The 27,548-nt window shown below is 35.6% G+C and overlaps 3 protein-coding genes and 1 long non-coding RNA gene across 4 annotated transcripts; all 4 read left to right on the forward strand.

The window, feature by feature from the left end:
• Positions 1 to 2,024: 2,024 nt before the first annotated feature.
• Positions 2,025 to 8,551, forward strand: LOC129286596 (synaptotagmin-1-like). The gene is made up of 12 exons (XM_054922544.1): positions 2,025 to 2,334; positions 2,876 to 2,974; positions 3,074 to 3,124; positions 3,214 to 3,337; positions 4,593 to 4,711; positions 4,833 to 4,934; positions 5,629 to 5,703; positions 6,198 to 6,274; positions 6,374 to 6,620; positions 6,704 to 7,054; positions 7,543 to 7,671; positions 8,160 to 8,551. Exons 1-12 carry the CDS (start codon positions 2,224 to 2,226, stop codon positions 8,286 to 8,288), a joined length of 1,614 nt encoding a protein of 537 aa, XP_054778519.1. The 5' UTR covers positions 2,025 to 2,223; the 3' UTR covers positions 8,289 to 8,551.
• Positions 8,552 to 10,818: 2,267 nt separating this feature from the next.
• LOC129285751 (uncharacterized) lies at positions 10,819 to 11,468 on the forward strand. Its single transcript, XR_008587286.1, has 2 exons — positions 10,819 to 11,154; positions 11,283 to 11,468. It is a non-coding gene; the product is annotated as an uncharacterized LOC129285751 (long non-coding RNA).
• Positions 11,469 to 12,860: 1,392 nt separating this feature from the next.
• LOC129285750 (L-ascorbate peroxidase 3) lies at positions 12,861 to 17,233 on the forward strand. The gene is made up of 9 exons (XM_054921619.1): positions 12,861 to 13,077; positions 13,324 to 13,448; positions 13,822 to 13,871; positions 15,187 to 15,252; positions 15,337 to 15,385; positions 15,544 to 15,626; positions 15,723 to 15,802; positions 15,902 to 16,004; positions 16,803 to 17,233. Exons 1-9 carry the CDS (start codon positions 12,965 to 12,967, stop codon positions 16,989 to 16,991), a joined length of 858 nt encoding a protein of 285 aa, XP_054777594.1. The 5' UTR covers positions 12,861 to 12,964; the 3' UTR covers positions 16,992 to 17,233.
• Positions 17,234 to 24,017: 6,784 nt separating this feature from the next.
• On the forward strand, positions 24,018 to 25,568 carry LOC129286611 (MYB-like transcription factor 4). Its single transcript, XM_054922563.1, has 2 exons — positions 24,018 to 24,712; positions 24,950 to 25,568. The coding sequence occupies exons 1-2, from the start codon at positions 24,450 to 24,452 to the stop codon at positions 25,398 to 25,400; spliced, it is 714 nt and encodes a 237-aa protein (XP_054778538.1). The 5' UTR covers positions 24,018 to 24,449; the 3' UTR covers positions 25,401 to 25,568.
• Positions 25,569 to 27,548: the final 1,980 nt, after the last annotated feature.

A 27,548-nucleotide genomic window follows, 5' to 3' on the forward strand; every position in this document is an offset into this window, starting at 1 on the left:
TTTCATTTTATTATATTTTTATGAAACCAGCAGTCAAATTTCGACTTTTCGACCCTCCGGCTCAGTGATCTTTCGTTCTTTATTTTTTATTTTTATATTAATTTATGAGTCATTATATATAATTTATTAAATTCAACTTTATTTGATATTACATATTTTTTATTTTTTATATCATCTTAAATTCATCTACACCCAGACATCCCAATGCATCCAACACACTAGTCGATCTCAAGATAACAATTAATCCATCCTTTGATGCATCCACTTTCACCATCACTCAATTAAGAGCTTAAAATCCCATTTTATTGTTAGAAATGATGAGAGTTAAATAGATTAAAAAAATTAAATAAATTAAATAATTTTTTCATTTCATGATAAATATAATAAAACTCAATATTATATATTATAAACGTGAAAATTATTATGTTCTTCACAAATTTTATAAATTATGACTATCAATTTCATGAACTGAATTATATTTTCTCCTCATGAATATGGTCATCACTCCTCCACATTTTGATTTTTTTTAACATTTTTTTGTTTTTATTTTTTTGATTCATTTTATTTTATTTATTTTTAATAACCAAGCGGGTGCTCAAGATTTTAATTTTTAGATATTAACATTGCTGCCTGATTTTTTTTTTTTGGGGGTTGGTAAAAAGTCTGCCACATGATTTTACTCCATGGAGTGCCTGCTAATCTCATCATTCCCCTCACGTCTATGTATCTTCTGTTCTAAAATACAAGACTTTTAGAATTTTAGTGCACAAATGAATGAATAGAATTATTAGTAACATATTAAAATACTGATCATATGTTTATAAAAAAAAATACTGATCATATTATCAGATTTTCTCTTAATTTAATGCACTAAAACATTTTCACATTACCTATATAAATAATGATGTAATAAGAAGAAATAAATAAACATTGCATTGAATTTTCAAAAGAACATATATAATAAAACATATTTCTAAAAAAAAAAAACCCTATATTTTGAATGTAGGGAGTATATACTATTTTCAAAAGAAGTATCGTGAAGTTTCCAAAAAGGGGGAAACATAAACATAGTTTAAATTATACTAAATTGAGAATATTTTGTAAAAAAAATTATCTAACACGTCTTACGAGTAATTATCACATCGATGCATGATGCTGAAAGAATAAACTACAATTATATTTTTTGATCCGATACGTAATAATTACATGTTAAAATAATTTGATTGAATGTGTGCTGAAAATATTTTCTTATATTTATATTTAAGATTACAACTCAGCGAATTCTTAAGGAGTCTTGTATTTTCCTTTTGACATGTACACGCCGCGCCAGGTGTGTTTGAATCTAGGCAGACATGGATATAAACAGTAAAAAAAAAAAACAAGAAGGGAAGAACGGAGAATTCGGCGTCCAAAGAAGGAAGGAAAAAAAAAAAACAAAAGGTTTCACTGATACTGGATTTATTTAGGGAGAATTGCAAATTGATACCACACAAAAAAAAATTAATTACTGTAAAATTTATAATTTAATTCAATTATTAATAAATATTTTAATAATTAATTTTTATGTATGAGGTTTCAACGTAATTCTTCCATTTATTTACGCATCTAGATATATCTCCGTAGACGAGACACTTTAGAATTTAACGCTCGATATGAAGTGGAGGTCCAGGATTGAAATCCGCGAGAAGGGTGTCCGCTGTCCCGTCCAAGAACTTGACCCGCAGGATCGGGGCGTGTCCTTGCCGACATTTCTTGCACGCGCCACGTGTAGATTTAGCACGCTGCATCCGATTCTTTACTTTGGGCAAGCCGCACCAAATGCATTGTCTGTAAATTAATTCCCCATTTTTATTTTGTAACGTCAGATTCAAAATTAATTGTAATGAAGCTTTGCCCGCTTCGTCCGTCACCGTCACGGCTCAAAATAACTACGCCTCTTCGACGACTCTTTTCGTCTCCCCTTCATTCATTTGCCGACTGCCCCACCCCGTCTGAAAGTAACTTACTTTCATTTTATGAACTTTCAACCTTTTTACTCTTTTTGCTTTAAATTCTATTTATCGCTGTCCATCTGTTTTATGGATAGAGTTGTGAACTCAGGCACTTTGAAAATGACGTTTCGCTTGCGCTGCATTTACTAGGGGAGTTAGGAGGAGAAAATTCATGCTCTGGGTGACTTTAGTTTGGGCGAATATCAGGTGATCTGCCGGAAGCTGATTTCAGATGGGTTTCCTGAGTACTTTATTGGGTTTCTGTGGATTTGGAATCGGGATTTCTGTTGGTCTTGTTGCTGGCTATTTTCTCTTCATCTATTTTCAATCCACCGATGTCAAGGTACATCTTCGATTCTTAACGCTTCATCTTGGTTTATTATCATCGACCATTTTCACCTCTTCGGCGGGAAGTCATACGCGTTTGTCTAATTCTGTATGGTTAAAGCGAGAGGAGCAACTAAGACACTATCACCCTGGGGGCTCGCATTATTCTTTTTTGGTTAAATTATGGAACTAGGCCGTATTAGACGGTTCTGTTTGTTCATGTGAGTGATTGTAGGTAATGAAAAGCATATCACTTCGGTGGAAGAATTGACATAGGCCGAGCATCTTATTAGTTGGTTCTGAAAGGTCGCGCAGGAGAATGCTCCGCTTTTTACCTTTTAACATCGTGGTTTTATTGCTTAAATAAGCAAACGATTGGCCTTTTTGCGTTCGAACCTGGGATGGACATGGCTAGACGAGATTTGAGTTTTATCATAATATTTATGAAATGAAATCAGAAATAAAGAGCACCTAAAATGTCATTTTGCTATTTGGAAAGTTCAGCAGTTCTATGTGCTGTTATTTTTCTGTTACTGATATCCTGCTGTCTCGGTCAGGATCCTAAAATCCGTCCGTTGGTAGAGCAAGACTCAGAAACTTTGCAACGAATGTTTCCGGAGATTCCGCTTTGGATTAAAAGCCCAGACTTTGATCGGGTATTCAATTGTGGAGTTTGATGTGCCTCTTTATCTTATTATGCATTGTAATGTTTTGTTTTCACAACTGCACTTTGATTTGTTTGTACTTTTGTATAGCTCGATTGGCTGAACAAGTTCCTTGAATATATGTGGCCTTTCCTTGACAAGGTATAAGTTTTTTCAAATGTCTGACTACACAATCTAGGTTTTCTCTTCTGTTTGTTAATTGTTTATTTGCTTTCCTTTTTTTTTTTAAGGCAATTTGCAAGACTGCGAAGAACATTGCAAAACCCATAATTGCTGAGCAAATTCCAAAATATAAAATTGAGTCTGTTGAGTTTGAAGTGCTCACGCTAGGGACCTTGCCACCAACTTTTCAAGGTTAGTAGATATGGACATGATGCATTCTTGGTGAGTACCTTGATGTTTGAACAGCACATTGCCAGTTTGTGTAAACTGCATTTCCCTTTTGTCACTGAAGCCATGGCTTACCACTCCACCAGGGCATTTTCCTTTTTAGCTCTTATTTTTCCATGTTGGCGACACCCATGGGAGCATCTAATCACCATTTAGGGAGCTTGAAATACTGTTAAACAACAATCACAAAACTTGAAAGCGTGTAATGACTTGCCACATACATTAATGAACAATTTTTAATTTTGTACATTGGTTTCATTTCGTAGTCGAAATGAAAACACCAAAGCTTTTTAATGAGTTTCATAATTAAAAAATGCTAGGGAAAATATGAAACTTCATAAAAAGTGAGGACCTAAATTGAAGGAGTCCGGGAATGGTTCTAGAAAAGGGGCGTGCTGTATAAAATAGAGCTTTGTCAAAGAAAAGGAGGAGCTGAAGCTTACTGTGAGAAGTGGTTGGAGCTCCGTCCCTAAAACCATAGGCTATGTGAACTTAAAGAGGAAGAGAGAAATAAGGTGAGGCAAGGAGGAGGCTCACATGCATCTCTAACTCCGCATTCTGTGGCAGCTTCCCTTCTATTTTATTTGGAATAATCTGAAGATAGAGATCACATAGAACTCTTAAAGATAATGATCAAGATAAACTGAGGTTGTATGCAAATGTCAATTACTGATCCCTTTAGAGTTCTACTTAGATAGGTTTCTAAACTTACCTCCGAGGGCTTTGAGATCAAGTACCAGCCTTCAGACCTTCCCCATTCCTTCGCCCATATAGCTGGTGCTGGATGGAATCCTAAGGTAAGTTCCACTCTCAGGCAGGCCAGTTCTAGACATCTTTGTAAAGCGCATTGAAATGGGTTATGTTGGTATTAAACCTCTCCTCTCACAACAAAAAATCATAATACCAAGGCTTGAAACTAAAATCCAGTGCAGTCCTGCTTTCCTTGAACTTGAATTGGATCAGCTTGAAAAGGGATTCTGGTTTTTTAGAAGGAAATCTGATGAATTAAATGATGCATCTTGCCACATTTCTTTTGTGGTTGATATGGTTGCTGTAGTTACTCTTTTTATCAGAATGATCTTTTCTCTTCTCTGCACAGAAGGGATAACAGCTTCTGTGCTGTTTGATACTTTTAATTTAAGTCTCAGTCTTGATAAATTGTTTGTACTGCACAATGAATTATTTAAATAATTGTTTCATTGTATCTTATTCTTGACAGGAATGAAAGTTTATGTGACTGATGAAAAGGAGTTAATTATGGAGCCTTCTGTAAAATGGGCTGGAAATCCTAATATCATTGTTGCTGTTAAAGCATTTGGGTTAAAAGTGACCATCCAGGTAATGCTATTTTAGATCTGTGTCTGATTGCGCGCGCTTGCACGTGCGTGCGCGCGCGAGAGAGAGAGAGAGAGAGAGTTGATTGACATTTGTTAATGCAGAGAATTCTACATTGTTTCAGGTGGTGGATTTGCAAGTTTTTGCTTTACCTCGTATCACTTTGAAGCCTTTGGTTCCAAGCTTTCCTTGCTTTGCCAACATATATGTGTCTCTCATGGAAAAGGTTTTTGATGGTCTCCTCCTCCTACTTTGCTTAACCGCTTGAATATGTGTAAAGCATTTTAGGTACTTAAAGCAATGGCAGTAGGTTATTTTGGTTTTTGATGGTCTCCTCCTCCTACTTTGCTTAACCCCTTGAATATGTGTAAAGCATTTTAGGTACTTAAAGCAATGGCAGTAGGTTATTTTGGTTGTCCTTTATAATGACTACAATCAAGTATAATCATGTTTAAGAGAAGGTTACAGCACTAATAGAAGTGACTGTTAGTTGGCATCAATGCTTGTAGGAAGTTAGTAACTACCTACTGGATGATGGTAAAGTCATTTCTTTATGGCAAGGAACGTTGAGGTTGGGATTTTCATTCAAATCTGGTTATAGACAAGGCAATGCCTTGTTTTGTCTCCCGAAGTTGTGTTTATATACAAATTGTCTTGTCTCCAAAGTATCTTGAAAGCTTTAAGAAAGTTTACCGGACTGGTTCATGAGGATTACTTGTAAAGTGACATAGGCGACCCATGCAACTAGCTAACCTTGATGAGAATGTCATTATTACCTTCTAAGGACTCCTAACGAACTACTCTTTTCATTTGCATAGCATATTGCTTGTGACATTTTGGATTTTACAATTTTTTTCCCAGAGTGGTTTTTTATGATTGGTACTTGTCTTCTTAACTTTTTTGTTGACTTTATTTTGCAGCCACATGTTGACTTCGGTTTAAAGCTTGTAGGTGCTGATCTCATGTCTATTCCTGGTGTCTACCGATTGGTTCAGGTACATATCTAAATTCCCTCCCCATTTCTGCAACTCTGGGATTTTTCCTCCCTTTTCCTTTCTTAGTACGTGATATGCTGAGTTTCATACACTTAACCTTTTCTCTTAGGCAGTCTGGCAGTGTGGTAGCTTAGCTGCATGAAAGTTGTCCTAATGCTGGTACAAATAGATTAACGTTTGTCCAAGTGTATGTTATTGTGAAACATGCAATTCCTTTGTCTTAAACCATTGATTACGTATGTCAACATTCTTCCACACGAAAATCTGCTTGTATATGGAGGAGAGAGCTATTTCTGGGCAACTTTCCGCACCAAAGTGGGAGTTCTGTGTGCATGTGGCTAGAAATGTGATAGCTAAATTAAGAATTGATATTTTTGGAGTCTAATGTTCAAGGAAGATGAATAAAAAGAAATTTGGTGTAGGTGGCTAAGGTTGAATGATTTGTACTGAAGGATCAATGGCTTTTAAATGATTTTATGAGTGTTGTTGTGCAGGAGCTTATTAAAGACCAGGTTGCAAACATGTATCTGTGGCCCAAAACCCTGGAGGTTCCAATCATAGATCCATCAAAGTTTGTTCCCGCAATTTTTCTTCTGAGCAGATTTTTCCTGGACATGTTTATTATTATTCATAACCCCTTATTTTTACTCATTTTTGTTGGGAATCATAGAGCCATGAAGAGGCCTGTTGGAATTCTCAGTGCAAAGGTGCTGAGAGCTATGAAGCTAAAGAAGAAAGACCTTCTGGGTGCATCTGATCCTTATGTGAAACTAAAGCTTACTGAGGATAAACTACCTTCAAAAAAGACTACTGTGAAGCATAAGAACTTGAATCCTGAGTGGAATGAGGAATTTAATTTGGTTGTTAAAGATCCTGAGTCACAGGCTTTAGAGGTTTATGTTTATGACTGGGAGCAGGTATATATCTTGGGCAGTAAGTTTTCATTCTATAGTTGCTTGTTATGCATCTGATTCATGTTTCATTTGCACCTTTATTTTAGGTTGGGAAGCATGAAAAGATGGGTATGAATGTAATTCCATTAAAAGAACTTACTCCTGATGAGCCTAAAGAATTTACACTCGACCTTATGAAAAACATGGATGCCAATGATGTCCAAAATGAGAAATCACGTGGGCAGATTGTTGTGCAATTGACATATAAACCTTTCAAAGAGGATGAGATGTCCAAGGGTTTCGACGAGACACAAACTGTTGAAAAGGCGCCTGACGGGACTCCTGCTGGTGGTGGTCTGCTTGTAGTTGTGGTCCATGAAGCTCAAGAAGTTGAAGGAAAGCACCACACTAATCCACATGTAAGGATTCTTTTCAGAGGGGAGGAGAAAAAGACCAAGGTATGGTATGAATACTGAAAGCCGCTCATTTTTTCTGCCCCCTTTTTTGCTTGAGGCTTAAAAATTGAGCATGTTGTAGGTTATAACCATATTTTGAATCTTACAGTATTGGCTTCTGTTAGGTTTGTTTAAGACAGGTATTGACGTGGTTGGTGTGAACAAATGAATTTGCGAGTTTAACCTGTGATGCAAATTCATTCATTCTTCCTTCAACTTCATTTTGCTAAAATAGCTAAAAAAATAAAATTTGAATTTCAAGAAAGCTTGTTTCTTATTGAATGCATTGAGGAAAGTGATGGTTTGAAATTAGAACAGAATTTGATATGCCGAAAAGGATTGTTAGAAATAAATAATGGGATCCATTGGATGTAGGTGTCACAAACTCGTTGATTGATAAAGTAATTCTCTCCCGTTAGTAATGTTTGAGCATGACTTTTATGAAGATCATTGTTTGCTATTGAATACTGATACTGTGGTTACCATGACAGCATGTGAAAAAGAATAGAAATCCTAGATGGGGCGAAGAGTTCACATTTATGTTGGATGAGCCTCCCTCTAATGACAGATTACATGTGGAGGTTGTTAGCACCTCAGCACGCAACATACTGCATCCAAAGGTATGTAATCTGTACATTTTTGTAAATAGATATTTATCGTTGATTATTGCTAATATGAAAGTGCACTGTGAGACAATATTAGTTACACAGATTTTCGCTGTGATAATCTAATGTGAAGGTTTTGACAGGGAAGCCCCTTGAATTGTTGAAAGAACTGATAAACTTGTATGTCCAATCTGCACTAGCATTTAGCATCTTAAACAGAATATTTATATATTTTAGGATCATACTATAACTGATTTTATATTCCGACGACAACAACAACAACAAAAAGAATAAGTCTTATCCTACTAGGTGGGGTTTGCTAATGCCTATGAGATTGACGTCATAAATTCTGAGAAATGATCCTTTGATTTTGCCTTGATATGAGCTACTATCATCATAGTAATGGTATAGCTTTGCTCGAAAGCTATGCTATCATTTTGTTTTTGTCTTTTATGGCACTTGATGTGATCGAGTTTGATTTTTGCTCATCCCTTCGGCATTAGGAATATCTGGGTTATGTCGACATAAGTCTTGCGGACGTTGTTTCTAACAAGAGAATCAACGAAAAGTACCATCTTATAGATTCAAAAAATGGTCGCATCCAGATAGAGTTGCAGTGGAGAACCGCGTAAGCTGGCTGATAACAATCTTATATTTGTATACTTCCTCCCAAACCCACCTTTTTTTTTTATTTTATTTTGAAACTAGTTTCTCGTGTATTGGGAAGATGGAAGGAACTGAGGAGCGTTATTGAATTCTTTGCGTCTGGTAGATTGGTTTGTTTGTTTATCATATACATGCCTATATAAATAAAAATGCTGGTTTGAAAGCAAAAGGCACTTCTGTATAACTTCGATTGCTTATGGATGATCATTGAGTCGTGGATCTGCATGCATTTGTCTAGTCGCCTTAGTATTTCATTATCATCTTGTGTGAACTGTGATGACTTTCTACTTTGCAGCTTTAGCTTGGTTTGGTCTGTAGTGTTTGGTATAATGACAATGATTTGATGCCCACAGTAGTTCCTTTCAAAAGAAAAGCGAGTGCAGAACAGAGGCATTCTTTTTTGAACAAAGCATTCCAATGCTTTCTTTCTTTCTTTCTTTCTTTCTTTCTTTTTTTTTTGGGTTAAATTCCCTCACTATCATTCCAGGGAAAATTGAAATCGGTGAAAGAAATTTAGTCCCGTGTATCATTTAAATGTTTTATCCTTGTTTAACTAAATTATACAAATTTTAAAAAATTGTGCAAGGTTTGAAAAATGGTTCCTATAATTGGCTTGTATTGTATTTTCTATGCTTTATTGATGTTTTATTAACGTTGATTTTTTTAAAAAATTGGGCGAGGTTTGAAAAATGGTGGCTTGTAACGTATTTTCTATGGTTTACTGATGTTTTTATTAACGTTGATGTTAAAATTTTTATTTTATATTGATGTTGATGGTTCGTTTTATGTCTTTAACTATACGCTTGATATATTCTGGATGATTAATTTCTCAAATTTCGTATATGATAAAAACCCATAATTTGGTTGTAAAAAACATATAATTTGTCTTTAAAAGAACATAAAATTTGAGTAAATATTTTGTCATTTGTCATGTATCTTAGGTTCTAAATAGGTAGTGGTTTGATTTTTTTTTTTTTTTTTTTGCTTGTTTGGCGTTAATCTCTCTCTGGACTATCCGCATAGTGGTGGTTTGATTTTGAATCTTCATTAACGTAGATCTAACTTTGTCTTAAATATATGCTCCACATGTAGACATTCAAACTACACGTGTGTGTGTGTGGCGTGAATGAATAACACACATGAATACAATATTTAAATAAAAATAAAATAAGATATGCATTTTATTATTTTATTCAAAAAAAATTTGTTGGCGATTAAATTTTCATTATAAAAAGAAAATAATTCTTAATATTTATTTTTGACATGTTTGCCTTTTATGAAACAATCTTTTGGAATGAAGAATTATTAAAAAATGAACATTTGAGCTGGTATATATTTATTTTTTGTTATTTAGTTTTGCGTATGATGTTAATTAAGAATAGTTCCACTCATGAATATATAAATACATATGGAAATTTATTAGTAAAATAAATTGCTTATATATTCTTTACAATTTTTTTTTTCTTAAAATCAGTACTACCTACAGTGCATGATTTCAGTTTTGTGATTTTTTAAAATATGAAATTAAACTTAATTTAGATTTTCTAAATTATAAAATCTGTTGTTAACGATGATGACTTCCTTTACAACTTTGGTGCTAGTAAGGAATGCCCCTCAAGCCCGCACTTAGGAGAGTTTACAAGGATGGGTAAGATTGAGGCATTTCCATCTTGTTTTCTATCTGAAAAAAAAAGTTGAGATTAAATTTGAATTCATGTTTCATCTTATCTCAAAAATTATCTTGTCCTATTAAAAATTGAGATAGGAGCGAGACGTCATAGTGAAGTGAGCATGATAGAGAGACTTGAATAATAATATTTATTAAAATATTAAATCAAATAATTTTTTAAGTCTAAGAGTACATAAATCACAACTCAAACTCAATTATTAAGTTACATTAATTACAGTTACAAATTTACAACTTAGCTTATTCATTGTTACAAATTTACAAAGTTACATTAATCACAATCACTTGTAGATCTACAAGAGACTTAACAAGCAACAATGAACAAGCCAAAATCAACATCATTGTGTATATATGCAAGTATGATTTGTATATATAATCTGTTTTATCACACAAACAGATATCTATAAAAGTATGTGTTTGTGTATGTAATATGTTTATCATACCATACAAATAATAAAATCAACATTTTGATTAAATTTTTTTAAAAAATATAATTAGAACTCAGTGTATGTGTATCACATTTTTTGGGCAATTAGATCATGTTTTAGGAGTTTATAATATGTATTTGAGAGAGTCACATTAGCTGGAAAGAAAATAGTTTAACCAATAATAAAGCAATTTCTAAAAGTGGGAAGGCTTCTCTGTTTTATATTATAAGCCAAACAGCCAAAGGAAAAAAAAAACAGTTAAAAAAGTTTAGTTAAAAAGTTTCCACTTGACCCGTGGGTCGAAACTCCAACTGCATAAACATCAAAAATCCAGCATGGCCATATCTACAGTAAATGAACAGTCTCCATCTATTGCTTTTATTAACGTGCTCCAGGACATTACGTGCTCTAGTTCTTTCACGCTACCTTTTGGTTTCATTTATGTAAATATTTAATAATTACTTTATTGTCTTTCTTTTTTGTTATAGGCTTTTAAAATTTAAAAATTGTCTTTGGGGGCGCTCGCAGCACGCATGTGCTTACCTTGGGGAAAATTTAAATGCTCGTCCTTTCACGATTACTGCTTTCGGGGTTCGCGTGACGTGAGGTAATTGCCGCAAGAACAAGAATATTGGAATCCGCTGGCTGTTTTCTTTTTTGGGGTTGCCTGGAGTGGATATTTGGCAATGCTTGGTGTCGGATCCGGCGAACATCGTGGTTGTTATTGGTGCTTTCCCCTTTGTTATCTTTCCCTGCTGTGGTTTGGGGTTTTTTTTTTAATTTTTTTTTGTTTGTTTTGTTGTTTCCCGGCTCATGGTGTTTTCCTCGTGTGTTTCCCATTTCAGGTTCTGGTTTCCTGAGGGTGATCGTGGTGGATTCTGCAGGATGTTGTTCTTCTGTTATGGGTAATGGATGTCGCTATATTTGGTTGTTGCGTTTTGGATGAGTTTTGCATTGTTCTTTCGTGTGATTAAGCTTGTTCTTTAAAAAAGTTTATTTTTTATTGACTATCTATTAAGTGTTTTTTATTATTTTGTTTCCTTCTAATTCACTATATAAACAGCATTCAAGACTCAATAGTGAAGAATGAGGAGTGAAGGCTGAACGTTAAACTTAAAATACTAAAATATAAAATAAAAAAATATATTTTATATACAGGATGGGATAGGATGTCTTGTCATTTTAAAAAGTCTTGTGCTTAATTTTTGTTTAAACCAGGATAAAGCCACCTCAATATGGTTAAGAGGAGAATGGATTAATTGGAATTGATACAACATTGAATACTAGAATTGGAAGACGGGTGGGGTGGCCTTTAAGTGTTTGAACTTTTAAGTTTGATTTTTTTAAAATATTTTATTTTTTAAAATTTAACCTTTATATAAAGGATTTAAGGTTAGGTTCGTAAGCCTTTATTATTTTTTTTTATTTTTTTAATTTATAAAAATTAAAATTTTAATTATAATATTTCATATATTTTTTAAAAATATAAATTATAATATTTAAAATTAAAAATAAATAATATAAATTATAATTGTAAAATATAAACATATATTTTAAAGTTTAAATTTAATTTAAAATTAAATATGCTTTATGTTTTAAGGGAAAAACAAAAACGGGTTTAAAAGGGTTGTTTAAGCCTGTTTTTCAAAGCGTATTAGGGTTGAATTTAAAAGCTCAATTTTTTTAAAAATATTATGTTTTTAAGGTTAAATTTTTATAAAAATAAATTTAAACGGATGGCTCTCTAAATTTAATCTTTATTCTCAACTCTATTAAATACCCTTGTGCTCACCCATCATCTGGGCTTTTGCAAGTCTCTCAACCACGTCCAACGCTTGCGCTGCCCTGCAGAATAACAGCGTCACTCTTTCTTGTTGCTCTCTCCAAAAAAAAAAAAAAACAAAAAAACAAAAAAAACAAAAGGCTGTCTTGCGGATATTTTTATTATTTTATTTCTCCCTAACAATAGTCCAAATACACATGATTAGATTGGTTGTGTTGCTCATCTTTCATATCTAAACTTTTTAATTTTCATGAAAAAAAAAAATCTAAGATCCAACTTGTTAAGTCCATGAAATAGGTCTGCAGACATACGTTAACTAAAAAGTACACACTTTTTATTTAGTTAAGCACTCGTTAATTTTATTAGTTCACTTATTGAATGAGTTAAATTCGATCATAAGTTCAAAGCTCAGATTCAAATCACGACTCGCTCTCGCGGCAGGAAATGTTCAGATTTTTCCGAGGTGGTTTACTGAAGAAAAAGAGGAGCATGTGAGAAATATCAAATATGTCACCCAGGTTTTTGACACGTAGAGATCTCATGTGGACCAAGAAGAGGACGGCCGCATGAGAGCGCGACCCGCGGGCTATCCTATCCTCTCATCGCAACGCAAACTACAGGTCTTTCTTTGCTCGTAACCATTTTGTTTGCTTCTGCCCTGCCAATTAAAGTCCTCACTCCGCTCTCTCTTATTCAACGGTTTCTGCTCATTTCCATTTTCCACCAGAGGCATCAGATTTCCCAATGGCGTTTCCCGTGGTGGACACTGAATATCTCAAAGAGATCGATAAGGCTCGCCGCGATCTTCGTGCTCTCATCGCCAGCAGGAACTGCGCTCCTATCATGCTTCGTTTGGCGTAACTTACCCCCCTCCCTTTATTGACTCTTCCGTAAATTTTCTATACACTGATTAAACTGAATGGAGTATTCGGATTTAATAATCACCTGAGCTTCATCCGTAGTCAACGGAACTGCTGTGGATAATCCAATTCTCGATTACTCTTTTATGGCTTTTCCAGCAGTTCTTAAACATGTACTTTATCATCTTTATTATCGTATAATTATCTGATCTTTCTGTTCACTTTATCTGTGTGCTTGTGTAGTTGGCACGATGCAGGAACTTATGATGCCAAGACGAAGACGGGTGGGCCTAATGGCTCCATAAGGAACGAGGAAGAGTATTCACATGGCTCCAATAGTGGCCTGAAGAAGGCTATTGACTTCTGTGGTAAGTTTTACTCTCATACGTGACAGAACACTGGCATACGCATATGCATTTTTCTGGATATTTTTTTTTTGGACCGAGCATTTTTGTGGATATATTTCATTAATTTGTGACTATGACACTCTCTGGTTTATGGATCTAATTTTTCAAATATAAGGATACTGACGATGTCGTATTTAACGTGTCTGCCTGAGACAGTAACCGTAACTAGGAAAATCTTGTTCTAGTTGGTGGGTTTACGCAGAACTGTAGTTATAAATTTACAAATCCAATTCTAAACTTAAAGGTTGTCATGGCTTGTGTCAATGTAGAATCTATTCCACTATGCTGCATATGGCGATTTTCCCTCATTTTTCTCCTTATTTTCTGATGGCAGAGGAAGTGAAGGCCAAGCGTCCTAGGATAACGTATGCAGACCTATACCAGGTGATTATTATTTTCACTAGACCATAATGTAAATCTATGCTCGTGTAAATACTTTATTCATATGCCAGAAGAATGAACTTAGTTTTTGTTTTTTGTAAAGTGTAGAGTGGACTTTGCATTTAGTTGATCTTTGCATTATCTTACTAGAATTATCACATTCTTGTTGATGTTAGGTGCAGGGTTTTATTTTCTTCCCCTTGCAATCCCAATAATTGCTTTTGTTCAAAGTCTGTGATTCCCAAATCTCAACTTGTATCGCCCAGGTTCTTGTTTGGTGTTCAGATGCAATCAATCAATCCATTTCATGTTCGTATTTTCCATCTTGATCATTGTTAATATTAGGTACATGGATTCAGTTTGAATGTACAGATTTAGTGTGATATATGATGTGATATCTGAAGTGATGCCCTGGTATCCTTATTCTGTCAGGTTTTTATGAGGGGTAAGCTTATGATGTAAAGGCTGCATGCATCCCTTCCTCATTAACTCTGACAACTCTAAAGCCGTTTTCGTCTCATCATATTAATTTGAAAATGGCTATTCTGTCTTTGTCTAAGGTGTGCTTTTTGAAAGTTATGATAAAGTTGTCTTAGAATGTGCTTTAAATTTGGATGAACGGTCTATATAATTATAAACCCTTCGAAGGGACAATCTTGATTTCTTCAATATTCTGGAGCATATTTTCTCGACTATTCATTGGTTAGTTATTCCATGAGATCCGAGAGTGCAACAATTAGTGCTTTCTGAAAATTATACCGACGGCGGGCGGAAGAAAGATGAACGAGGGCATAGGGATAAAATAAGTTTCTTCACCTCCTAGCGGGTTTATAACTCTGGCCTGAATGGTCAAACACACTTCCATGAAGGTTGATAGTTGAATTGAAAACGTGTTCTAGGCACTGCTTTTTTTTTTTTTTTTGGGGGGGGGGGGGGAAAGAGTACTGCTGCTTTTAACTTCAAAAATACACATTTTACATCTCTCTCTCTCTCTCTCTCTCTCGCCTAAATCATACTTATAGGGGCCTTAGATTATTTATAATTTTATTTCTAATTGTACTCATTGAGCTGGGCGGAGCCAGAAACAGTGGTGATTTTTTTTTTGGCCTGGCCCACGTAGCCAGTTACTGCCGGGCCAACCCAACCTTTCAGTTTATGTGCAGCTTGGCAGCGGGTGTTGTTACTTGTTAATTGCATAGATCCTGTGCCCTATGCAAAGCAAGATTTGTGTTCATAAGTAAATAATTGAGCACGTGCCATGCAAGTTATGTAAATATGAAGGAACACAATGGTTATTTCTTGCTCCTTGTGCTCCCAGCTCGCTGGTGTTGTTGCAGTTGAGGTTACCGGAGGTCCCACAATTGACTTTGTTCCTGGGAGAAGGGTATGTTTTGGCATTTATTTAGAATTTTAGTAATGGTATCATGTGTTTCTTGTTAATATACGTCAATGTTTATCCCTCTTGAAGGATTCAAATATATGTCCCAGAGAAGGACGTCTTCCTGATGCTAAACAAGGTGAGTTCATCATTCTTTGTGTGTGCTCCACCTTTCCTTGTCTTTTCTTCCTAGAGCTGAAAAATTTGTTGCTTAATATTTAATTGTAAGGTTGTTACATGATTTGATGAGTTTGAATGCTATAAGATTGAATATGAACATGTGAATGCTACTGGTAGGTGCACCTCATCTCCGTGATATCTTTTATCGAATGGGCCTGTCTGACAAGGATATTGTTGCATTGTCTGGGGGGCACACTCTGGTAAATCTCCTTTTTTTGTCCTCCTTATTTTATCCTCGTTTGACTTTCTGTGGTTATCACCAGACATTCTTAGTTCATTTGCTCTGGTATTACTAGGGAAGGGCACATCCAGAGAGATCAGGGTTCGATGGTCCTTGGACAGAGGAACCTCTGAAGTTTGATAACTCATACTTTGTGTAAGATTTGAGCTGCTTGCAAAGTTCTCACATTTGACCCCTTCATGGAAATTTGTAGAGCATGAAATTGTCTCAGTTAAACCTTGTTGTTTGTATCAGGGAACTGTTAAAAGGAGATTCTGAGGGGCTACTCAAACTTCCAACAGACAAAGCATTATTGGAGGATCCTGGGTTTCGTCGTTATGTTGAGATTTATGCAAGGGTAACTGGAATATCTTTAATCCAAATGACCATTGTTTGAATTTCTTTCTGCAATACTGATGATGCCATGTGCAAGCAATTTGTTTTTTTCTTTTCAAAGCAGCACCCCTTTAAGTCTACTTATTTACAATATATTGGGCATGAAGCTGTTGACTTTCCATCGGTTAATCTTTAGGTCTGATGCAGTTGCGTTCAGTAATAGTTTGTTATGATAAGCGTTACACTAACGATAGTACATGGTCTTTTTTGCTATCTGTGCCATTTTGATGTTGTAGATAATAGATTATTATTCTTCCTTACACAAATTGATTGGCAAGTCTGCTAGATCAATTTTCTTTGTTGATATGTGACCACTTCTATCAGTTCCTCTCCTTTTTTTTTTTCGGCTCAAGTTCCTCTCCATTTATCTTTCCTATTAGGCCTTTTTTTCCCTTTTCGTTTGGACGTGTTTTTGGCGCCACTTTTTCCAACTAGGCATTAACCGATGCGGTTCAAGTAAATCTTACTTTTGCCTTCTTCAGTACATGCTTTCCTCGTCTTTTTTTCTTTCTTCTTTTTCCTCTTCTGGTCTTCCAGTCCTCAGCTTCATACTCAACCCTAGAGAGTTGAACTTCCACTCGGAACTGAATAACACGAGGCAATTAGCACCAACTGTCGTCTACTTGACTAACTAACCGGGAACGTGCATGGGGATTTTGGAGCAAAGTCGTCTTTCTGAGATAGTGCATAACTAGTTGTTGTTTTTTTTTTTTTTTCATTTTGTATTTGTTTTCATATTTACGCTCTATTTCTCTGCCAGGACGAGGATGCATTTTTCAGAGACTATGCTGAATCGCATAAGAAGCTTTCAGAGCAAGGGTTTGTAGCAAGTTCAAAGCCAAAAATCAAGGATGGCATAATACTGGCACAAAGCGCTGTTGGAGTTGCTGTCACTGCTGCTGTGGTGATCCTCGGATACTTGTATGAAGTTCGCAAGAGAGCGAAGTAGGCTTAGCTTTGTTGATCTGTCTTGGATTCGACGTACATGTGACCCATAACATAATATGGGCATTATTGGGTTCGTTCATGAACTTCTATTGCTGCTGGGTAGTGCATACTTGTTTTCATTGCCAACTAGAATAATATAACAGCTGTTCTGAGTATATGAAGAGACAAACAATAGAGTCTTCAGAAGATTATATTCATGTTAGTAGTTGGTGCGAGTGAATCAGTATAAAGAAATCTTTTTTATGGGATGCCCCAAGAGGGACATTGCAAAGAAAATTCTTTCGTAGTGTGAAAGTCATACTGAGCAAGGGAAATTATTGATGACCACGCCGTGCACCTTATGAATTGTCATTATAGGGACATAAATACGGATCCTTTATTCCTTACATCTGCAGCTCAACTATGAGCTCCTCCTCCATAGGGTAAATCAATCAGGAACAAATTTTTGTGGGTAATATTATGAAGAGCTCAACCCCTTTTGTGAAGTCAATTATGTTCTTTCAACATCAATTCCTTTTTTCAGATCTATTATTAAGAAATCATGTTTGTCATATTAATATATTTAAGTGGTACGAGGATAGGTTCTCAGGGTCTAAAATATTACAGCACGTGCAACCAAACAGTGAGAGGATACACATAAATAGAGAATAGGCCTCAGGTGTTCGCATGTGCTGAAGACTGTGAGGGCAGATTGAGGAGCAGGACTATATAGATGATTATATTGATTGAGATTTTGGCATCGAGAACAGCTGCACGCACCCTACATTTTGTACTCTTGGGCATAAAAATTATTATCATCTTGTAAAAGATGTTAAATTGATGTGAGGGTTCGCATTACACAAAACACGAGAGAGCGTGCTTTTTGATGACAACTAGTAGCTGAAATGAAACGAGTCCGCGTGCCTATAAAATAGATTTGATGAGTAATAAATTCAAGTGGCCTTGATGAGATGGCCACCCATAGGTTGGTGGACATCATCATGTTGTAATTAAAAGGAAAACAAATACCTAAATAGAAACGTGTGGGAAGAGGTTGAGAACTGGAGATATATCTGCTGTTGTTGTGTGTCAATTAAGATACCGAAGTGCGTGAGGGGAATGGTGATGTGGAGGAGGACAGGGGAAAGGGAAGTAGGTAGGTAGGGGTTGTTTGGTTGGACAGCCTCCCAAGTGCCACTGTGTCCAGGCAAATCCTACGCCAATACTTCCCCTCTAGCCTTCCCATTTGGTAGATTGCAACTATTGAGTAGGCATGTTTAACTTATCATGTTAGTTGTGTATTTAATTTTTGGTGATCAAGATGGTGGTGCACATGACAGTTAGGTATTATTGATTTATTTCGATTTCTTTTACCGTTTTTGAATTAGTGTTTAATTTTTTTCCTTGACGAATTGAGCCATACAAAAATCAACCAATCAAAATTATACATTTTGCTGATTAATGATAATATATTTATGAATGTAATTCATAAATGACATGATAATCGGTAGTTGCTACCTAGCAGCCCAAAAAGAGGGAGTATTTGGTGCATTGTATCCTAATGGGGAGTGCTCTTCCTTCATTTGGTAATGTAGGCTAACCAGCGGTAATAATTGCATTTGCAACTCAACAGACTGGGACCAAACGGGTGATGCTAATTTGAATGAAGAGTGTTCCTAGTTATATGTATATTCCATCCACCTCTTACTTAATGTGGATAATTTTAATGGTATTATAATTGTATGCCCATATAATTTCATGTTTTATTAATTTGGCGTCCTATAAAGAAAGATTTACGGGGCAATAAATGTTGAAACAAATAGGACTTTAGCTCTCAAGCCCAACATAACATATACACCTAAGCCTATTAGATCACCTGGCTTACTTATTGGACCTTAGATTAGTTAGTAGTGGCCTCATTTATTGCTATGAAAAATTTGTTTGTTTTTACCTCTACTAGGTGGCTTATTCTTTATACCTAGGGTTTAATGCCTTAACTATAAATAGTAATAAGATGAGAGAGGCTAGTACGCTATCAAGTTATACAAAGCATCTTTTTCAAAATATTTTCCACAAAATATAAATATGTGAAGATTGGGTAGTATCATGCTCAAACTCATACTAGGACTAGCTGGTTTATTCATTCTCCTCAAAAAGCTACACCTATTGCTTTAAATCATGCCATACATATTCTTATGACATGAGAGCTAAGCTTTAAAGGAGAGTAGGATTGTACGAGTAGAATTACCATGAGAGTGTTTGAGGGTAGTGAAAAAGTTGATCAAATATATTGTTTTCTTTTATAGGCTATCATGTTTGAAAGCAACTTATACACCCATCCTTTTAGTTCTTGTAACATCCTAAAAATTTAAACCCGATTAACTAAACTTAATGAAGGTAATTAAACTATTAATGTGGTGTATGATCAGAGAGGTCTAATATATAATTGATTGTGATTTCAGCCTTAAATATGGGTCCAAAGTGAAGTTAGGCCATCTGGGTATCAAAAGGTAAGAAAAAATTGAAGGAAGGTCCTATGTACCATATACAGCAGTGTGAGGAATGTTCACCGTTATGCACGAAGGCAACCAACAAAGGTGGGCCTCTCTATGCCATGTGCCACAGTGTAGGCTGTGTGCATCACGGTGCACAATTAAAATTCTAGTTAAATTAGTTCGTGTCTATTCAAAAAATCAAAAGAAAAAAGAGGGAGGAACGAAGAGCACACCAATAATTCTATTAGGGCTGAACTTAGAGACCATTAGAGACATTTTGAAACTTTCTAACACACAAGGTAAGTACATTAAGCCTCCCTCTTCCCTTTCCTTCCACTTTCATGAAGGTTAAAGTTAGGGTTTGAGTTGAGAGAGTGATTTTTGGTCTATATGATTTATGGGTCCAAACCTATTGACTAAAATGAATATAATAAAAATTGTTTAGAGTATTTAAACCCCATATTTATGATTTTATGAGTTGTTGTTAAGGGCCATTAATATCCAAAAATGGTAATAAATAAGGTTATTTAGAGTGTTTAATGGCCATTAATGGTAGTTTAGTGGCTCATTGATAACAATGTGAGTTGTTGGGACCTATTAAACCCATTAGGTATGATTGGGGGAGAGTTTATGATGTTGATGAAATGAGAATGTGGAGTTAAACATTGGGAAAATTGCTTAAAGAGGGATATTAATGAATGTCCTTGTGATTGGTTGTAGATTGTCTAATTTTGTCACCACTCAAGCGAATTTGGAAGCTTTGGAAGCATATGTTTTGAGGGGTAAACTTTGAGCTCTCAAAGGTTTGAGGTAATAGAAAAAAATTTTATTCGTATTGTTATATGTTAATTATTTATTAGTGATTTAAATCATTTAAAAATTATTTGAATGCTTGTGAATCCTTTGATGCAAATTTGGCAATGTGTGAAATTGTTTTGATGTAGAAAATAGTGTGCATATTTCTACTTATGTAATTGATAAAGGATATGTGATATTTGACATATAGAGAATTGGGAATGTGTGACATTTGGCATGAGGAGAATAATGGATAGTAGATGTGATACGATGTTAGTAATAGTGTTAACATGACATAATAAGTGTCCATATTTGCATAACATGATCATTGACTGGAGTTTTGTCAAGTGACTCAATGGCACCAAGTTCAGCCTCAACTTTGTTATGTAGGAGAGGTTGGAGGATTGAACCTGGGGAGGCTCTCTGCAAGGAGAATAATCCGCACACTACTGCGAGGAAGCCTTTGTCTCCTAATGATCACCGTAAGGGGTGGGTTCGCCCTGTTGTGGGGCCTGGGAGAGAGTGTCCAACGCCGCAAAAGACCTCGGGGAGGTGGGGTGAGCGGAGGGCTGTTACAACTCGAATCTAACTAATCTCCACTGGTTCATAAGGAGTTAAGATTAGGAGTATGATATCCCATAATTGTTAGTATTGGGGGAAACCACGATACACAAGTGAGTGAGTTAACTTTGGCCCGGTAGCTCCTCACAAGTGGAAGGTCAGGTTAGTTCAAGTTGCGGCCGTAGCCATTAATAGCTACCGATTTCATGTCGAAGGTAATAGGAGGATATAAAGTTGGCATTAATCATGCATTTAGTTCTAGCCATATGACTATTATTATTATGGTTCAGTTTGTATTAGGGGCGCATAGTTATTATTTTTGTGACCCCAGAATGTGCATAATTGTGATATATTCAATGTTAATTGTTGTGCGCTCAGTTATTTGGTTGCTTTGATTGTGGATGAGGCTATACTTGATTTATGAGAATGTGATGTTGGAGATTATTTTCATTTGCATCTATATGTAATTGATATGCAACTGTATAAGCTAGATTAACTTTGATTATTAAGTGATTATACTCATTCCTCATTATTCAATATTTTAGGATCTAGCTCATCGGACTAAGATCAAGAAAAATGACTAGAGGTATAAGATTTTAATTAAATCCTACTCGTAGGCCTCTTAATTTTAAATTCTGCATATCAAGCATTGCTAATTTGTCAACTAAGATTTTATTCCATTATTTTATCTACTTGCATTATAATTGAAAATATTTTGTACTTTTCGTGCCCTAAGATAGTGATATGTGGTTGTAAAACTTACACAGGGCTAAAATACTAGTACAAGTAGGGTAAAGTGTAATTGGATTGTTTTTGAATGGATATTAATAATTTTATGCAAGTTATCTCCTTCTTCTTGTTTTTGTAAATCAAGGGGTTGAGTAGTAAATTTATGATATATGCATATTGATCTAGTTGTTGTGTGTTGCACGAGTCTAAAATGGTCCATTGAATGTGGTCTAAGGGATGGTGTAGACTTTTGGCACTGGTATTAGAGTTTAGACACCCTAGATGCGAGCTAATGTGAAATAGGAGTAAGATTTGCATTGGATGTCCAACTTTTTGTAAAAAAAAATAATTTGATCATAAAACTTATATCATTAGCTAGAGTTAGGAGAAATCTCTATATATACATGTGGATCACCTCAATCGAACATCGAATAGAGATTTCAAATACGTTAGAAGTTCGTCCCGGGTGCTGTCATATGGTAGCAAAATTTGCTATCAAATTCGTGTAATGCGCCGCAGCAAATGGTGCCTCACATCATGATGCATGGCATAGAGACAACGCGTCGTGGTGCATGTGCCATTTTGGCAGAAAAAGGAAATTCTTTTTTTTTTTTTTTGCAAATGCTTTTACCTATTTTGAAATCCCATGTTTTCACACACATTTTAATCTTTGATTTACAAATGTTTAATGGTTTATGAGAATATTTTGAACATTAAAAACTTGGGATTTCATTTTTATAATTAGATAAACTTGATAATTCTTGTTGGGTTTAAATCCTCGATTACCTCGTACTTGGTAGTTAATTGTGTTTAAGTAAGCATATTTAAGAGCTCCTGTCTTATTAGTCTCATACCATCCAATTGGGGAAGCTTAGATTCTTTTTTTATTTTGTGGTAATTAGGGAAGGTTAGATTCTGAATGCGCACACATATGTGTGTGTAAGTGTCAATATAAATATTATAGAGAAAATTAATAAGGGTTAAGTCTAGTGGAAAAGGGTTAATCCCTCATAACATGAAAAATTAAGATTCAAGTCCCATTAGGAGAGGCACCCACAAATAATGCCTGATAATTCCTTCAACAAGATTGCTTCCAATACACCGATACCTGTGAAAAACCAAAAAAATATAAATATCACAAAGAAGAAAACAATAAGGTGAATGAAGCTATCCAATATCATGGTACAAAAAACCAAACCAAGTTGACAAGTTGGACAGGTAATCAAGCCAGTTTGGTTGACCTAAATCAGGAAGGCTATAAACCAGATTAACCTGGTCAACTCAATAGATTAATGGGGTTAACCTGCTAATTTACTTTTATTATTATTTTTCCTTTCCTTTTCTCCATTTCCTCTTTTAAACATTATTGAACCCTAAATCAAATCTAAATCTTTTGAATAATATTTTTAATGTTGTATTTTATTATTGTCAAAAAATTATAATTAATATTTGTATAAGATTTTATGGATGAATTTTTTATTTACTTGAGAATTTAGGGCTTCTTTATTTCACTATTATTATTGTCATAGTTAAATATGAATATTTTTATATATTTAAATTAAAATATCTTATTTTATTCATGACCTATCTGATCTTGGGTTGATCCCTGATTGGATTTTTAGCTCTTAAACCATTACCTTAATTGGTTCATCTAATTTTCAGAAGTGTGGCCAATTTCACAAACCTTCCTCTTGATGCCTTGCCTAAACTTGCACCACAAAGGCCAGAGAAAGACATGAGAAGTGAAAAGTGAATAATTTAGATTTCCTCTGCTTAAAGAGAGAATATTTTTAACAAATTAAATTAAGACCGCTTTCAGGATATTTATTCAAAGTTGAGAAAATCCTCAAAACAATATCCCTGCTACGACTTTTATACCCAGGAGAACTGATATGCAAGGTTTGAATGCCTGTCAATATATTTCTCATAATTTTTTATGAAAATATTATTATCTCGGAGAAATTACTAACTGTAATTTTAGTATGAAGTATTTAAAAAAGTAAACTCCAAAACCTGTTCCTATTCTTACCTTGAACCAAATCTCTAGTCCTTCTAGAAACTCTTCGGCCTGTCTCTCGCACGATAATGAAGCAATGGAATAAAGAACCACAACTACCATTGCCATCCCTGTACTTGGCCACATGAGCAGCCCAATTTACCCTCACATTTCTTTCAGGGATGTCCACCACAACTACCTCACTGAAATAACTGATTTTAATACCATTACCATTACCACATCTCTAAGTAATTTATGTTTTTCAGTCTGATTCTCCACCCTGATAGGATCCGGACCTCACAAGGAAGCTGATCTCTTTTGTGGTAGGTACTCCATAATCATTTCCGTCCTAACCACTCCTGTTACCAATCCGAAAATTCATTATCAGCCTAATCATATCAAAATTATGTCTTGATTGTTTTTAATGACTGCTTGAGGGCAAAATGAAAAACACTCTCGTGAAGTTGGGCATAACTAACTTTTAATTTGTTTCAACATATCATCCTGCAGAATTATACATACCGTATGATTCTGCACAAATAAATGAACAGAACAGGCCCGCAATACAAGTCTCAGAATTGTAGAGAATTAAATGAGGGAATAAGAAAGAAGGGCAAGGGAGGCAGGAGCAGAGATGACTCACATCTTGTCTAGGCTTGCCCTGTTGCCCATACTTAAAATACATCATACTTTACACCTACCTAAAGGGTACCCATAATTAATGCTCTTTTAAACATAATGAATAATTGATGCTGATATATCTTGTATTTTGGATCGCCCACTCCCTCAATACCTGTCCGACCTACTAAATCTCTCCCCCGTTCTGTGGGTCAAAAGCCTCGTATATAAAGCTCCTCCTGCGAGGGCAGGCCTTTGTGTTGCAGGTTGCAGAAGCCACGCCAGCATGGGAAGGTCTCCTTGCTGCGAGAAAGCTCACACCAACAAAGGAGCATGGACCAAGGAAGAAGACGACCGTCTCGTCGCTTATATTCGAGCTCACGGCGAGGGCTGCTGGCGCTCTCTCCCCAAAGCCGCTGGCCTCCTCCGTTGTGGCAAGAGCTGCCGTCTCCGCTGGATCAACTACCTCCGTCCCGACCTTAAACGCGGAAATTTTACCGAACAAGAGGATGAGCTCATCATCAAGCTCCACAGTCTCCTCGGCAACAAGTAAGCTCCCGACTCATTTTCTTGACGTGGATGACACGTAACTCATATCGTCTTGAAATCTGTATGTCAATCTTTGAGGTGATTCACTGGCTAAAACCTCCAACTTTCAACGACACGGCCCATCAGTGGATAAGCTAATTAACCACTTAAAATGTGAGCTGAGATAGAAATTATTAGGGTGATACATGCCACCGACCAACTGACTCGGTTTCTGGGGTGCGATTAATATGAGTGCAGGTGGTCGCTGATAGCTGGGAGATTACAAGGAAGAACGGACAACGAAATAAAGAATTACTGGAACACTCATATAAAAAGGAAGCTTCTGAGCAGAGGAATTGACCCCGCAACTCACAGGCCTCTCAACGAGGCTTCTCAGAACCAATCTCTTGCCCCGTCTGCTTCTGCTGCTAAACAGCAAGAGTCGGATCGGGTTCCGATGACGGGTGCGAATTCCGAACGACCCGGCGTCTTAGAAGTGTGCCCCGATCTGAACCTTGAGCTGACCATCAGTCTTCCCCATCATCATCGTAATCAGAAGCAACCAGATCGGCCATCGCTCAACAGTAGTGGGAGCAATAGTGGAAGCAGCTCGGATGGCGATGGTTATGATTTCTTGGGATTGAAAAGCGGTGTTTTGGATTGCAGGAGCAGCATGACCCAAATAGATTGGAGAGCACTCAGAGAATGATTTATGCGTGTATCCACCTTAAAGCTTCCTCTTCTTTCTTTAATTGTATAATTTGTTAATTACGGATGCATAAGTATCAGGGCATTTTGATCCTCTCTAATAGTATGCATCTTAACAATGAGGTTTTTTTTTAATAAAAGAAAAAAGAAAAAACAATCTTGATATTCATTGAGTTTTTCCTGTTTTTTAATTAATTAGCAAGCAATTACTCCACTGGTGGCGCAATTTCTGAGGAATCTGCGTATGGTCCAGGCGGGGCAACCATTTGTTTTGCTGGATTTGATGCTGATGGTGTTTGTCAGCATCTTTGTGGAGACCTGCGAGGTTACTGTTTATGTAAAGAACCGAAATAATTAAAAAGGGATGTGGATGGATATTCATGCAAAAGCCAATTGATAAGTGGGAGACAGCTCCATCTTAATTCATATATTCACAAACACAAGAGTGGCTAAAGTGCGTGAATGAACTGACCTACACACACACACACACACACACACACACATATTTCTTATTAATCCCTGGATATTATTCTACCAACCTCCTGCCATTAAATGATTTTTATAGGTCATGTCCTAACTAACTTCATTATTATTATTATTTTTGTTTTTGTTTTTGTGTGTGTGTAGAAAAGACCTAGATTCTGGTACCATAATCCACTAATATTATATATATCGCCCCTTAAACAACCGTGTTTTTTTTTTCAACCTACAAACATGTATTCCGTGAATTTTGCGTTCACAAGAAGATAATGTTTTTTATCTCCCCCTCTCCCTCCTTCTCTATATGTGTCATTCCAATCACGTGTGTTAGATATCATTCCAATCAAAGGCGATTTATAAAAATGTATGTGGAATACTAAGCAAATGATATCAACATATTCATATTTTAATCTGCAGGGATGATATGCATAAACTAATAACGCGCACAGCCCTCTGTAGAGCTCGCGCGGATTTACCAAGGTAAAGTGGGTTATTGGTTTCCAAATTATATGACTATCGATAATAAACCTTGCCCTTTAATTAGAAATAAAGAAATAAAGAAAGTCTTCAGATGAGGGTCCACTATAAGCCTTTACAGGATCAGAAAAGTTGACAAAGTAGAAGGGTGGGCTGATTATCAGGAGAATAATGAAGGATATCTTCAACTTAAAAATAAAAAATCCATTGACCCATAAGTCATGTGCATGTGACAATGAGAGTTTACAGTACCCAAAAAAAAAAACTTTAGTGGCGATTTAAATGAACATCTACAAAATATAATAATTGTAACAGTTTTAATCTAAACCACTACCATATTGTAATGGTTTGACCCTAATAAAGACATAGTGACCGTTATAGTAACGGTTTGACCCTAGTTTTTTGACAAAAGACATATTGACCATTGTAGTAGCAGTTTATCAAATAAAAACCGCTACTAATGTGATAGTTGTTTTCTCAAACTGGTACTATAGAATGCGCCAAATGGCACAAAAACTTTGCAACGGTTGGGATGGCAAAAACGATATTAGTAATGGCTGTTGACCCAAGCCATTGCCAAGTTACCTTGAGTAATGGATAGTTAAAAGGATAGTAGTTTTTATAGCGATTCTCCAAAAAATTGCTACCATTTTAAAATTACATTAATAACTGCCTAACTTGTTGAGTTTTTGTTAAGGTCTACAATGGTTTGGGTAGTGATTCCTAACGAAACCTCTACTAAGTTGTAGTATTTGTCGTAGCAATTCTCTCCAAAACCACTACGATCAGCACATTTATTTAAACCTTCACCCTCCACATTTTTTGGCTTTTGGAAAAATTTCCTCTCACCTCTGCATTTTAAATCTCTTGCACGCACTTGTTAAGAATGTTTTTTTAGATATTTTCCCTCTTGCTACTGGTTTCAACTTGTTATATATTTAATGACAATATTATGAAGAAGAAGCATCAGAAAGAGGGTGCTGAGGATGATTCTAGGACTTAAAACCCCTAGGGGTGGTGGTTCCCTAATGTCCTTATCAATTTCTAGACTGAGAGATATCTAAGTCTCATGGGACCAACAATTAGACTAGCATGTAGATGAATGGCTATAAAGTTATGATACAAGGTAATTTTTTATTTAAAGTTTATTACTTATATTTATTTAATTTTTAATTTAATTTATTTTTTAAAT

This window comes from Prosopis cineraria, unplaced genomic scaffold, assembly GCF_029017545.1.
Source record: "Prosopis cineraria cultivar Desert tree isolate PC_DT_omini unplaced genomic scaffold, ASM2901754v1 PC11, whole genome shotgun sequence".
Taxonomy (NCBI): Eukaryota; Viridiplantae; Streptophyta; class Magnoliopsida; order Fabales; family Fabaceae; genus Prosopis; species Prosopis cineraria.

Excerpts from the sequence above, each read along its gene's own strand:
- LOC129286596 (XM_054922544.1), top strand. The coding sequence starts at position 2,224 with ATGGGTTTCCTGAGTACTTTATTGGGTTTCTGTGGATTTGGAATCGGG. Across the intron at positions 5,704-6,197 it reads GTGTCTACCGATTGGTTCAG|GAGCTTATTAAAGACCAGGT; the intron begins GTACATATCTAA and ends GTTGTTGTGCAG. Across the intron at positions 7,055-7,542 it reads GGGAGGAGAAAAAGACCAAG|CATGTGAAAAAGAATAGAAA; the intron begins GTATGGTATGAA and ends TTACCATGACAG.
- LOC129285750 (XM_054921619.1), top strand. The coding sequence starts at position 12,965 with ATGGCGTTTCCCGTGGTGGACACTGAATATCTCAAAGAGATCGATAAG. Across the intron at positions 13,078-13,323 it reads CCTATCATGCTTCGTTTGGC|TTGGCACGATGCAGGAACTT; the intron begins GTAACTTACCCC and ends GTGCTTGTGTAG. Across the intron at positions 13,872-15,186 it reads CGTATGCAGACCTATACCAG|CTCGCTGGTGTTGTTGCAGT; the intron begins GTGATTATTATT and ends TTGTGCTCCCAG.
- LOC129286611 (XM_054922563.1), top strand. The coding sequence starts at position 24,450 with ATGGGAAGGTCTCCTTGCTGCGAGAAAGCTCACACCAACAAAGGAGCA. Across the intron at positions 24,713-24,949 it reads CACAGTCTCCTCGGCAACAA|GTGGTCGCTGATAGCTGGGA; the intron begins GTAAGCTCCCGA and ends ATATGAGTGCAG.